Source organism: Scatophagus argus, chromosome 13 (assembly GCF_020382885.2).
Source record: "Scatophagus argus isolate fScaArg1 chromosome 13, fScaArg1.pri, whole genome shotgun sequence".
Lineage (NCBI taxonomy): Eukaryota > Metazoa > Chordata > Actinopteri > Scatophagidae > Scatophagus > Scatophagus argus.
The window spans coordinates 13,769,187-13,782,737 of record NC_058505.1 but is presented as its reverse complement, the minus strand read 5'-3'; the positions used below and the strand labels follow the sequence as shown (position 1 = coordinate 13,782,737).

General features: G+C 42.9%; 2 protein-coding genes across 4 annotated transcripts; both read left to right on the top strand.

Moving 5' to 3' along the window:
• Positions 1 to 71: 71 nt before the first annotated feature.
• stap2a (signal transducing adaptor family member 2a) lies at positions 72 to 6,157 on the top strand. 2 transcript variants are annotated; one of them, XM_046407662.1, is made up of 11 exons: positions 72 to 422; positions 1,286 to 1,357; positions 1,437 to 1,556; positions 1,631 to 1,687; positions 1,783 to 1,934; positions 2,260 to 2,391; positions 2,490 to 2,559; positions 3,205 to 3,307; positions 3,404 to 3,499; positions 3,580 to 3,708; positions 4,499 to 6,157. In XM_046407662.1, the coding sequence occupies exons 1-11, from the start codon at positions 177 to 179 to the stop codon at positions 4,552 to 4,554; spliced, it is 1,233 nt and encodes a 410-aa protein (XP_046263618.1). In that variant the 5' UTR covers positions 72 to 176; the 3' UTR covers positions 4,555 to 6,157. The 2 variants fall into 2 exon arrangements, with proteins under 2 accessions (XP_046263618.1, XP_046263619.1); XM_046407663.1 differs by lacking the exons at positions 3,205 to 3,307; positions 3,404 to 3,499; positions 3,580 to 3,708; positions 4,499 to 6,157 and adding an exon at positions 2,657 to 3,156.
• Positions 6,158 to 7,016: 859 nt separating this feature from the next.
• Positions 7,017 to 13,482, top strand: sema4e (semaphorin 4e). 2 transcript variants are annotated; one of them, XM_046407296.1, is made up of 15 exons: positions 7,017 to 7,111; positions 8,564 to 8,870; positions 9,018 to 9,163; positions 9,614 to 9,676; positions 9,761 to 9,859; positions 9,976 to 10,075; positions 10,174 to 10,284; positions 10,403 to 10,554; positions 10,717 to 10,895; positions 11,013 to 11,169; positions 11,359 to 11,581; positions 11,710 to 11,825; positions 11,961 to 12,118; positions 12,202 to 12,254; positions 12,446 to 13,482. In XM_046407296.1, exons 2-15 carry the CDS (start codon positions 8,768 to 8,770, stop codon positions 13,111 to 13,113), a joined length of 2,328 nt encoding a protein of 775 aa, XP_046263252.1. In that variant the 5' UTR covers positions 7,017 to 7,111; positions 8,564 to 8,767; the 3' UTR covers positions 13,114 to 13,482. The 2 variants fall into 2 exon arrangements, with proteins under 2 accessions (XP_046263252.1, XP_046263251.1); XM_046407295.1 differs by having other exon boundaries at positions 7,029 to 7,490.
• The last annotated feature ends 69 nt before the right edge of the window (positions 13,483 to 13,551 follow it).

Here is a 13,551-nt window from a genome sequence, read left to right as displayed (position 1 = left end):
CAGCCCTGCAACTGAATTGCTTTTTTGTTTTTTGTTTTTTTTTAATTTAAACAGTTTAATCATTAATCAATCATTAAATCCACCCATTAATATTTACACAATCGCTCATTTTAAGATGCCTACATTTCGGATATTTATCCAACAATCACCCAGTTTTAAATCTGCCACCCGTCTGCATGATCCCCAGACACAGCAGGCTTCACCAGCCAGCTGTTGGATTATTGCCACTGCACTATCTCATCGGGGAAGGCGTGTCACTCGCCGAATTACTCAGCGCCCCTTTGTCCTCGGTCGGTGCCCAGCCAGCGACATTCATGGCTGCTGCATCCGTCAGGCAGCGCTCCGGGTCAGGGGGACCCCGGGCGCAGCTCCCACCCTGCTACTACGAAGGATACCTGGAGAAACGTGGGCCGAAAGAAAAGGTATGTTCGTCTGGTGCAGATCAAGTGCCATGTTGTTTCCGACGCATGCTGTGGATAGCGGTGGTCAGTGTGCATGTGAACGCACCGCACGCCGGCTGATCTCCTATACCCAGAGAGCTGTCAACTTCCTCATTGTGTTGGAAAGGGCGAGGCGAGACTGGACACCGCTGCAGACTGCCTCACATAGCGGATCACAGATTTGTTGTCTAGTTAGGCGGCTGGTTTGCACGAATGTGACGGCGAGCGTGCGGCAATTTACGAATCAAATACGAACGTATCACTGCGTATGAATCGTGGAAACCCGATTACTGTCAAAACATTGTTATACATATCACATCACAGGAAGGATTTGCGGATGCTCCTAATCTTAAAATAGATAAATGTCTCAAAGTCTGCCAAGCAATTTCCTCGCCCAGAATTCAGTGCTAACCCAGAGAAATACTCCTCTTTTGATATTATTTGTTTTGAGAGCCTGATTCATGAAGTGCATTTCTCTTTGCAATATCTCAAATGCAAAGTTGCATAGGCTACAGCAAAACTGTCAGTGTCACTGGTTCATTATTTTTGGATGTTATTTTTATTTATAAGGTGACAAAGACGGGGATACCCTCCCCCCAGACCCACCCTATCTCATTAGGCTCATTTTATGCAATATAGCCCTGTAATGTGATCCTGGCTCAGGTGCAGGTTATTGCACTGATCCATGGCCGCAGATTGACAGCAGCTGTGGCTCACTCCCAGTCCATCTCTGGGGACAAGAAATGTGGGAGGAAATATCCATTACATGGATGTGGAAAAACAACACTGTTGTTGGACACTGTGTCCCGTCATTTTACATGTCTGTTTATGTCTGTGTGTCACAGGCATCCAGGCGACTGTGGACCTGTCTGTGTGGGAATTCTTTGTATTTCTTCAATAATGCTAAGGATACTCATGTAAGTTTCAGACAGAACTTTTGTGTGCGTGTGTGCATGTGTGGGCACATGTTGAAATATGTTTGTGTGTGTGTTCCAGTATGTGGAGAAGCTGGACCTTAGCGGCTTTGTGTCCCTGAAGGATGACTGCAGCCGTGACAGAAACCTGGAGGCTGCCAGACTCATCCTGCGCATGAAGGATGGAGAAACCAAACTCACAGTAAAGCCCCTCAACACACACACACACATACAGTTACTTTCTGCATGGTGTGAAAGAGATGTTGTCTTTTGCAGGCACCTAACTTGGAATCAAGGGAGCTGTGGAAAGGATTCCTCTACTCTGTTATAGATGTAAATATTCATCCCTTGCACACTTGCATCCCTTTACCGATCTGTCTCTTTTTTGGGTTTCCTTATTAATATTCTCCTCACTGTCCGAAACACAGCTGAATGTCCCGTCCTGTCTCACGTTACTGCCGGGCCAGCTGCAGATGCTGAAGGAGGTGGTGGACAAAGAGAGGTCCAGGCGGAGAACTCGCACTCCCACGCGTGCTCCTCCCTCACCCCTCTCTGTGCCTTTAGTGGGAGAGATCCCACCGTGAGTTCCCCTCCTCTGTGTCGTATAAGATGCACTGTAACACCTTTAGTCTATGCACAACTGTTTTCAGTGTAAAAAAACATAAAAGTCTTGGTTTTTGTGAAAGCAGTTGTTAAGTTAACTGAAAACATTGAACCTTAAGAACCAATGACCTTAAGATATTGAGGTTAATCAACATCTATTCAGTCACACTGATGAACATTAAATACATTAAAAAAAATAACTTAAATCAACTCGAAATAAATAAAACGTGTATGTTTTTGTTAAGTTAATGAGAAAACATTAGCTGTGTGATGTTTTTGTGAATACTGTGTGTGGCATGCAGGTGTTTTCGTCCAGTGTCTCGAACAGAGGCTGAGGTCCTTTTAGAGAGACACCCAGACTGTGGCAACATGCTCCTCCGTCCAGGCAGGGACGGATGCTCACTGGCTGTCACTACTCGGCAAGACCTCAATGGGTAAACACCTGCTGAACATCTGCACACTGCAGCTGCAGCTGTCAGACATTTAACTGCAAACGTTACAAGCTGGCTCTCTTTCTCCTATTTTTCTCCAGGTCCGTCTTCAGACATTACCGTGTGACTCAGAGGGATCAAGGTGGTTATGTTATTGATGTAGAAAATCCTGTAAGTGTATGAAACCTGCAGATAAATTCTTATTATAATTGATTTATTACATATATTATATGTTTACAGTTTTTACATCATGATTGTATTTTTACAGGAGAAACCTCAGGTCAAAGATTTAAAGCATTTATCCAACTCCCCCCCACAAGATAGCATGTGCCAACCTGATGCTAGTGCTTTTAGAATATTTATAAGGTGTATACCACACTGTGTGTCATCAGATTCTATTTATTGTATGTAACATGAGGCCAGGGATTGATGTGGCAATTAGACTTGAGTCCATGGCTTGTGCAAAAACACAGAATTTTATAACATTGTTTAAAAAAAACTGACATCATGACTGATATATGATCTGCTTTGTGGTGTTGGTGTAGATATAAAATCATCTTGTCGAATGGATGTATCCTGGTCACAGGAGATAAATCTTTGAACATGTAGAAAACACATAATGCAGCAAATCTCCTCAAACAGCTCTTCGTCTTGTTTGCTGTCAGATAAAAACACAGTTCCCAAAGAGACAAGCTGTCAAACATATAATCAGCTGTATCTTCACATACATTATGTATTTCTTGAAGTTTTTTTTCAGTTCTGAAGATCTTACAGGATTTGTTGGACCATGGAAACAACTCAGTTTTGTTCTTCTAGATTCCCTGTGCTGACCTTCACGAGGTCATCGACGCTCTGGTGGAGAAGACAGCAGGAACTCTACAGCCTTTCCTACTGGAGGAGCCTTACGAAGAGAACATCAGTGAGGCGACCATGCACCACACACTTTTTTTTTTCTTTTTTTGGTCTTCTTATGTGTGTCATTTGTCACAAGGCTAAATTCTTTCTATGTCATCAGCTTATGTTTCTGCCAACGATGAGAGTGGAGAAAGGATCCTCCACACGGCCCCTTCCAGCCCCCTGCCAAAGGCTCCTGCCCTGCCTCCTAAACAAGGTTTGTCTTGGCCGCACAAACCACATGCAGCCAGTAGTATGCAGACAGTGATAATGATCGCTGCTTTCATTCTGGTACAGATCGTTGGCCAGGCAGCCCTCTGTCCAGGTCTCCCGCCCCTGACCGCCGTATCCTGACCTCACCAGCGCCGGCCTCACCCTCCAACCCAATGAGAAGACTCATCCTCTCCCCTTCACCTCTCACACAGAGTGAGTGGACAATGCACATCTCACCCGCTGCAGTTAATCCTGACTTATTACCAGCGCAACACATATCCAGTGATTGCCAAGTGCCCATTAAGCATGTGTTTATCCGATCTCATTGGAACACTCTACATAAATGATCGCCTCACTCCCACAAACTACAAACACTGTAGATGGCACAATCTCAGATGATTTGTTGGAACAAATAAGTAAGATCAACCATCAGATGACAGTGTAGGGAAGCAAAAAAGGATCTGAATTAATGGAGCAATAAAATACATTATTTAATATTTGTCCTGACTCTGTCCGATATGCAATATTATTCTTATCAGTCCCATCAAGAAGAACAGAATAGATTATTATGTGATAATCATCTGTGAAGGCTCTGGCTTGACTTTGTGTTGTTTATACCTGAATCTAACAGTCATTAACTTAACTTCTTCATTTCTGCTTCTTAATGTCCTAAAACAAGCCTATAGGCACATTACTCCCAATAACTGGACTGGTGTGGTGCAGTGGTGAATTGTGGGATAGTGTTGGCTCATTTCTGTGTGAGTCACATCAGATAGATTTTCATCAGCAAACACTGGTTTGGTTGAAGCAACAACTCCCATGATCCCATTTTCTTTTGTTTTCAGTGTTTTGGTTGAGAGACCCCTAGTGTGTGTTTAAAGAGACCGTGTGTTGCTATTTTTCTGACATGGGATACACTACTAGCTGCTGGCATTTGAAGAGTATTCAAGATCACAAGTGTTGGCATGTGGACAGACACTGTATTTATTCTCTCTTTCCACAGCACTCAATGAGGAGCTCAAAATGAAGCTGGAGAAGAGACGAGCCAGTCAGGAGTGACTTCCACATAAGGAACGACCTTCTGTCACAGCATACTCAATCTTCAGTGCCAAACCCCTTCTCACCGCAGCTATGTATTCATCCTGTGCCTTCTAGGAGGAAGATAAGGGACTACAAATGCCACCACCCTCTCATAAGGAGATACAAAATCAGTTTCAGTCTTTTGGTCTTAACTACGTGATAGATGGACTTGGATGATTAAATGACTCTGATTAGAGCCAGTCTTCCTTAAGAGCAAGACTGGCTGGTGAACACTAGATTAGGTTCATAAAACCTCATAAAATGCTGCGTACCTTACTTGGGGTAATAATCCACTAGTGCTTTGTCCTGACACACAAAGCTGTTTACAAAGTGACTCTGAGCAAAAATGAAAAACAGCACCACAGTGATTTTTCTTCAGATTAAAGTCCATAAAAACATTGAATCTATATGACAGGCAGCTAAGATGCATCGAGGAAGCACTGACAGGTGACAGACCAACAACTGAGCCTGATGTTCTCCCGTCTGAGCCCCCATCTGAATGCTGAGCTGCTGATGTTACCGCTGAAACACTGGAGACTAAGAACAAACTAACCGCAGGCTACCAGTGTCAACACTGGAGCCACATACTCTGACCTGAGACACTTTATCTGCTCCAAAAGTGTTAGAAACTCAAGTTTCAACCCAGCAATTCTTTTCATTCACCTCTTTAAATGTAATGTGACTGAAAAAAAAAAGAAAAATTGAATACAGTTGAGCTGGCAAGAAACTGAAAACTGCACAATCTCTGCCTGCTGCTCTTGAGTGCTATTTGTGATTGACAAGCAATCTTTAATGCATAATTGATTCAATGACAGTGTTGTGGTTCATTTATAACCATTGGTGCTTTACTAAGTATTTCCTTACTTTCTGCTACTGTGTACGTGTTGGTGCTATGACTCACCAGTGCTCAAACCTGCCTGTAACCTTCAGGTGATTTCTGTTCCCTAAAGAAAATCAACCTGCTGTACTTTTGTGTGAGGGTGCCCTCTAGTGGAATGGCTGTCAATTAATGGGACAGAAACCTGAGCAGGACACAGCTTTTGGGTGTTAACACAAGTACGAAGCACTTGGTGTAGAGTGACCCTTTTATGTTGGAGTCCGAACCTGGAAAAGACTTTTGGCTTTATCACAGTGTTACACCACACCCTACCTCTCTACCTTTAATAACAAAATCCTAATTTATTGCAGATCTGCATAACAACACGTACTTGACATTTGTCAATTGGCCGTTCTTTGCAGATTTGAAGTGTCTAAGTGCTAGTGGTGATCAAGTGTCTTCTACAATGAACAGTTGCTTGTATGTTTGTACATGATGTGTTGTGTCTACTTGATCGCCATCAAAGACTAGTGTTTGTTAGATATCAAGGGCATTAAATTATTTTGCATGGATGTGATTTGTGAATTGATACCTTGTGCTTTCTCAAACGTGCACCATTTTGTTTTGGTTTGTTTCCTAAGTGTCAGGCTGTTAGGACCCCCACTACTGATTGATGATGAAACTGAATCAGGACATTATGTGACATTGGAATTAAGCAGCACTATGAGCGGATTATTAGAAAGAGTCCCAGACAATCTGTCCTGTTTTTTTTTTTTTTAATTATTGTTAAGTTGTTTTTTTTTAGATGATTCATAATCAAGGCTTGTTAATAATGTCTACCACCAAAAAATAGAAGAAAAGAGAAAACAGGGAGTAATTTTTATTTTTACACTTAAACATGGAGATGACAGTTGGTTTTTTTTTTGTTTGTTTGTTTGTTTGTTTTCCTTAGTTCTTCATTTCAGATAGGCTCCCATGCTTTCACACACTTTACTAAAAACTTTTTTTTTTTTTTTTTAGTGTTTCTCCATGTAGAAAAAAGGTTACATTTTTATTTTCATCATTCCAATTTAACTCTGCAACAATAAAATGTGGTTTTTAGCTTGGTGGCTTCCCCTTAACTGTTATGAGGTAATTTGAGTCCAATTTAAAAAATAAGAATACACTTTATTTGTTTAAATAATAATATAGATGAAAACAAAACAATAAACCTCCCAGTAATGTAAAACTGAGATCCGATATCTACACATTAGACTCAAGATGCGTTTAATGACGGCCTGTTAAAAGTACAGAGGAGGGACAGAAAGACCCTGAGCACTTGACATCCAATTTAATCCTATGTATTTGTAGGCTAATAAATTTTTGTGGAGCTTGTAACGAGTTATTGCTTATATTTTGTTATACAACCTTCAGTTTCAACATTATATTTTATTATAGTGCTGACACCGTGAGAACAATTAAAATATTTGTATGTATGAACAGGTCTCTAATGTTCAACTTTAAAAATTAACATAAATAAACAAACCCTCCAGTTACTTTTTTATCTTTCCCAGTTCAATCTTCAACCAGCCGTGCCCTACACGGACAAATGAAAGCGAACAATGACAACTTAATCAGATCTCAGATCAGTGCCTTCCGAAGGTGGTACAAGGGAAAAAAAGTACTTGTGGGGCCAACCGGAGTAGCAGCCAGCCATTTAGATCCTTTTCACCGCGGGATGTGAGCGCTGAGAGCGTCTCTACAATGCAGGATGACCGCTGTGACTTTGAGAGGACTGAGACAGAGACAGAAAACAGACTGCTGAACCTTTAGAGAAGCGGAATTCTTAACGGTTTTGCAGATGTGAAAGTGTGGCGAAGTTGTAAGCTAGCACGATTCCACCGTTCACGTTTCAGCGTGCGGGCGCTAGCTGCGTTTGTGTGGGGTTTATTACACTTGTCAGCCGTGTATAAGTACGAGGCTTGTAAGTTAGTTTTGCCACCAAACTGTTAGTTAATGGAGTTGTGGTGAAGCGGGGGTTTTAAAACAACGCTTAAACAGGTGTTTGGAGTATTTTTTTAATGGAAGCCTCCGCCGCCTTGGGCGTGTCAGTGAGCAGGTAAGTGATTAACTTTTGATCGGAGCGTTGACGCTTAACCTACTTCAGTTCGAGCACATTGCTAGTACGTTTGTCTGATAAATCTAAGCTTAAAGCCGAATACCTTCTGATCAAATAACGACTTCTGATCCAAATTAACCAAAACAACTAACTTGCTTACTCTCAAGTCTGTCCGAGCTGCATTATTCACTAAAACAACCTATTTCAATTATTGTTGTTCAAGCTGAACTTTTACACACTTGCCGACGGGCTTGTTCTTGCTTGTGGACATTTGTCGCATTAATATGAACGCCGAGACGCACCGCTTGTAGTTGTGTGTGTGAGACTCTGTGTGTGCAGATGAGTGCTGAGCGAAGGTAGCTTTAGCCCCAGGGACAAAAATGTGAACCATGTTATCAGGGCTGCATTCTCTGACATGCTGCAGCTCATCGGTAAAACACAAGGCACCCCTCTTGGGAAAGAGGCGCCCACGGTGCAGCACACACCCACTCTGCAGGTTGTAGTAACACTGCTGGACAAAATCAAAGAAAAACAACAGCTGTTACTGTTACGACATGGCAATAAAAAGAGATGTAATCCTGGGCCAATCGTCACCTTGTTGGTAGACTTAACTGGGTGAAGTGAGGAGGGTGAGTCAAACACGTTTCCCGTCGGTTTGTGGGAAACCGTCTGTTGCAAGAGTGGTTGCAAGAGCTTCTTGCTCGTCTGCTCCAGTCTCTGGCGCACTCCTCGAATTTCTCTTTGTGTGTTTGTGTTTGTGCTGCAGGAGAGCTGCAGAAGGTGACATCCCTGCACCCTGCTGAATGCCTTTCATGGCCCTGCATTAACATCACTATGGCACTGACAGAATTACTGCCGCGCTGACTTTAGCTCACTCTAGGGCTTTCTGGCCGTCCCTCAACTCTTTTGCTTTGTTCCTCCCGCTTTGTTTTAAACACAGATGTTTTTTCTCACATCAAACATAAACATTTCTTTTCTAGTGTTTTGCTATGTGTGTATTTGCAGCTTCTTTTCTGTCAGCTCTTACTTCTGGTGAATTGATTGTGATGTCCATACAACCTTGTCTTTTTCAGCCCTCCTCGGCTTTGTTTCTTTGCTCTGTGCCATCCATCTCATCATGGACAGCCTGCTGAGCGGGGCCAGTAAAGGGGCCGGTGCCCTACAGTCAGCACAGACCTCATCACGTCATAGATGCCACACGGTGTCTTTGCCTCTGTATGACTAACTGTGGTGGAAAAAATAAAGCTTAAATTCTTCTTAGCTTAAACAAAAGAGCCATGCATCCGCTGCTGTCCCTCAGTGTCTTTTGGCTGCTGCCCCTGGCCTTGACACTGGAAGACAACTCACCGCTGGTCCCCCGTAGATCTGTGCCCTATGATAGTGAGTGTTTTTATCCATCTTGTGTAACCATGGCTTACAATGTGTGAGCCTGTGTTTCTCATATGGTTTAAGTTTGGGTCTGCTCATTGGGAAACAGGGTTTAATCACAAGGGGGTGCTGAGTTAATCACTCATCTCATGTCTCTAGGGGACAACACTCCACTGTTTCGTGAGGAGGGAGTATTCAACTACTCCACCATGCTGTTGAGAGAAGATCTGGAAGTGCTAGTACTGGGTGCCAGGGAGGCAGTGTATGCTCTTGACCTCAGTGACATCTCCAAGAAACTTTCTTCAGTAAGAGCACCTTTGTTAACAATGCAGCTGAGGCCAATTCTAACTTGGAGCAGTGCCCATCATTGGTTATTAATAGTGTAATAATAGTTTAAATACAGTTTACATTGTCTCTACAAATTTAGCCAACATGTACTAAATGGAACCAGCTTGACTGAAACATGTTTCAGCTGTTATATCTCCCATTGCTTTAGTTGCATTTGCAATGACATTTCACCTGCTTCTCTACCCCAGTATCTTCCTAACAGCTGCTTTGTTTTTGCAAGAAAGAATGTAAATGGTTATAAGTGTTGCTTTGGGTGCTCCAGAGGCCTAATGGTTAAGGTGAATGCAATGCAATTGTCCTTGGTTTGGTTCTGTGTCTTTCTGCACTGTCTATTGTCAAAGAATGGCGTGACAAATACCATTCAGACATCTAAAAATGGTGACCAAAAGTGTTTGTCCTTCTTTTAGGTGAAGTGGGAAGTGACGCAGCAACAAAAAGATGAGTGTAAAAACAAAGGAAAAGATCCTGAGGTGGGTATCTTTTAGATTTTAGATTTTAAATTTTAGAGCAGCATTGAGCAGATGAGTTCATTGATCTCTAAAATGCATTTACAGATGGACTGCAAGAATTATATCAGGATCTTGCATAAGACAGATGATAACAGGATGTATGTGTGTGGAACCAACGCTTTTGATCCGGAGTGTGATTACATGGTGAGATGAATTCAGAACCATGCTGCTTGCTTATTGCAGCTCCTATCTCATACTGTATAAATTCCTGTTGCATAGCTTGCCACATCAAAAGGATCTAAAGATGTTTGTCTGTGCAGTCCTATGAAAATGGCAGGCTGACTCTTGAGAACAAAGCAGAGGACGGCAAAGGGAAATGTCCATTTGATCCTTTCCAGAGATACGCTTCCATCATGTTTGGTGAGTAACTGTACAACAGATGAGAAATCGAGGTGGACTGGTTATGATGGCAGAGGGTTTTGATTTGTATCTCTGTGTCTGCTGTTGTGTCTTGCCAGAAAACAACCTGTACTCAGCCACTTCCATGAACTTCCTGGGCTCTGAACCTGTCCTGATGCGCAGCTCTCCTGTCACCATACGCACTGAGTTCAAGAGCTCCTGGCTTCATGGTAAGATGTGAGAATGTGTTTTTTTTTTTTGCAAGTTTCTACATTCACTGCCTCTGTCTCAACTTGGGGATTTGCTCAATAGTTGAGTCACAATTGAAGTTGCTGCTTTCTCTACCAGAACCCGACTTTGTTTCCATGGCTGAGATACCAGAGAGTCAGATGAGTGCAGGTGGAGATGATGACAAGGTTTACCTGTTCTTCAGTGAGACAGCTGTAGAGTGTGACTGCTACAACAAACTGGTGGTCTCCCGCGTGGCCCGCGTCTGCAAGGTGAACAAGTTCATCACACATGCACATATTTTCGTTGCAGTTCCATTTCCCAAAATGCTAATAACATAAAAACAGCGCTTTTCCGCTGCTTGATTGTGCATCCCGTTTGCTCTGTTTTTCCACTTGTCAATGTGGCCTTATGGTGTCCTTCTGCGCTCACAGGGGGATCTCGGAGGTCAGAGGACCTTGCAGAAGAAATGGACATCCTTCCTGAAGGCCAGAATGGACTGTCCAGTGCTTGATTCTCAGCTTCCTTACATTATCCAGGATGCTTATCGTTGGTGTGACTCCCAGAAGCCCTGGAAGGACTGTTTGTTCTACGCCGTTTTCACACCACAGTCGTATGTATAAATTAACACACGTGTTTGTTTCTGTCAGAAGGAGGAGGGACTGTTTCTCTTTAATGGCCTTGGCGCACCACTTGGCTCACATTTTCTGTGTGTGTGTGTGTGTTCCAGAGAAACATCAGACATGTCTGCGGTGTGCGCGTACCGCGTGTCTGACATCAGCAGAGTGTTTGCAGAGGGGAAGTACAAGACCCCAGTCACTGTAGAAACCTCTTTTGTTAAATGGGTGATGTATAGCGGAGATGTCCCTGACCCTCGGCCCGGAGCTGTGAGTCCAACCACTGTTCAGCTTGTGTGTGTGTTAGAAACAAAGGCAAAACTGAAAAGGCAACTTTTTTTTTTTTTTGTAAACGTGTGGCCCAGCAGGAAATGACTTTCTTTTATACTCTGACTTTGTTGTTCTCTTTTCTCTTCTCTCCCCCCCCCCCCCCCCCCAAAAAAAAAAAAAAAAAAACAGTGTATAGACAATAACGCTCGTAAAGCGGGCATAACTCAAACTCTGGACCTCCCAGATCCAACTCTTCAATTCATCAAACTTAGGCCCCTCATGGACCAAGCTATCCAGCCAATAGGAGACAAACCTGTACTGGTTAGAAGAGGAGCTACATTCACACGCATAGTAGTCAACCAAGTGCAGGCCACAGACGGCAGGAAGTACCACGTGATGTTCATAGGCACCAGTGCGTGTGTTCATGTTTTGCAGCATTCCACCACTTCCTCTGTATATTTCTCAGTGCTGCTTTGTGGTTAGCATTAGCCTTCAACATATAAATGTATTGTGCTTCAATTTTTTTTTTTGTTTGAAAAGAGAAAGGCACATTGCTGAAAGCAGTGAACTACGATGGAGAGATGTTCATCATAGAGGAAGCACAAATCTTTCCGTTCCCAGAGTCGATAAAGATTTTGAAATTCTCAAATGTTACGGTAATTTAAGACTTTGTCATACCTCAATTAATGGCTTATTACTTTCACATCACCACTTAAGTGTATTTTCATTGTATATTACAGTATATACAAGCGCATACATCAGTGTTATTTCTCTCTGTGATGGATGTACAGGGTCAGCTCTATGCGGGCTCAGACTACAGAGCAGCACAGATGCCGGTGGCCACCTGTGGGAGGTACTTATCCTGTATGGACTGTGTGCTAGCCAGAGACCCATACTGTGGCTGGGACAAAGTTGCTGGGAACTGTACCCTGCTTTCTAGTTCACAAAGGTAGGCAGCTGTCCCAGCATGTGGACCAAGCCGCACTGATATATGTTATATCCAAACTTCAATTATTATATCTTCTTCTCTAGTGAACTAATCCAAAGTGTGAAAGAAGGAAATGCCTCTATTTGCCCTAAAGCTGGTGAGTTAGTGCACTTTATTACCCAAAGAACTGTAAGTATGATCAGTGCTATTTATTTTTTTGTGATTCAGAATAACAGGTTTCATACAGCTTTTTAGGGGTAAAATTCAATTACAATAAACAACAATAGAGTTTGATTGTGGGTTGTTTAATTAAAATGCATCTGTGAGGGACTTCTGTTTTGTTTTCAGATCCTGTTGAGCCAGTGAATCGGTCCATCTTGCCTGGGGGAAACTTGAAGCTCCCTTGCCCTTTGCTTTCCAACCTGGCAGAAACCACCTGGGAGCGGGACGGCACACTGCTGGTCCCTGCAAATCGCTTTCAGTTTCAACAGGATGGACTGCTTATCCTCAACGCCGTAGAGTCCGATACCGGTCGATACCGCTGCCTGTCTGTGGAGCACTCCAAAGCTGGGAATTACACCACTACTGTGGCCGAGTACCTCGTTGGCAAAAGTCCAGCAGGCCCTGGCGATAAGAATCAGATTCTTCTGCAGCCACAGAGGGATGGGCCCTCTGTGGCTGGACTGCAGGCTGTCATTGGGATCCTTCTAATTTCTCTTCTCGCCCTTTTGGCTTGGAACTTTTACAAAGGTCATTTACCGCTGCCCTGGAACTGCGGAAAGCAGACTAGAGAACCCCACGAACAGGGGGGTCCGAACTCCTCTGTGACCTACCATGATGCACAGAAGCCTGCACCGCTAGAGGATAAGCCCTTGGTGACTGGAAGAGACAATGTCAATAGTAATAACAACCACTCCAGAGGTGAAACAGCATTCATTGCTGCAGATGAGGAGACTGATGCCCCAAAAGTGATTTTTCCACCTCTGCAGTATATTGATGATGAGTCAGAAATCTGACAATGACAGGCACATTATGATATTCAGGATGCATCAGTTCAGATGGAATATTTGATTGGAAACTTTATCAGTTTAAGTTGTTTTGTTCAAGACTTTAGTTTTGAGCTAAGAGCCTGTTGAACAGATTTTATAATCATTTTTTTGTATAAGAGATACACTTGAATTTCTGCTTCACTTGTTTTAGTACAATTGAGTTAACTTTTAAAAAGTTAATTTTAGCTTCCTACTAATTGTTTTAAAGCACATTTTACTTTGAAATATCTTGCAAAGACTGGTACTGGATTCTCACAGGGAATGTACAATAACTCAAAATGAGCCATTTCACGTCGCACCACTGATTTTTAATCATATTAAACCTTTTCTACCTGGTCCTGTTGTGCAAGTGTATCCAAATACAGCCAACAGGGTTTCCTACATTTCAGCAAGACTGGACTTGCA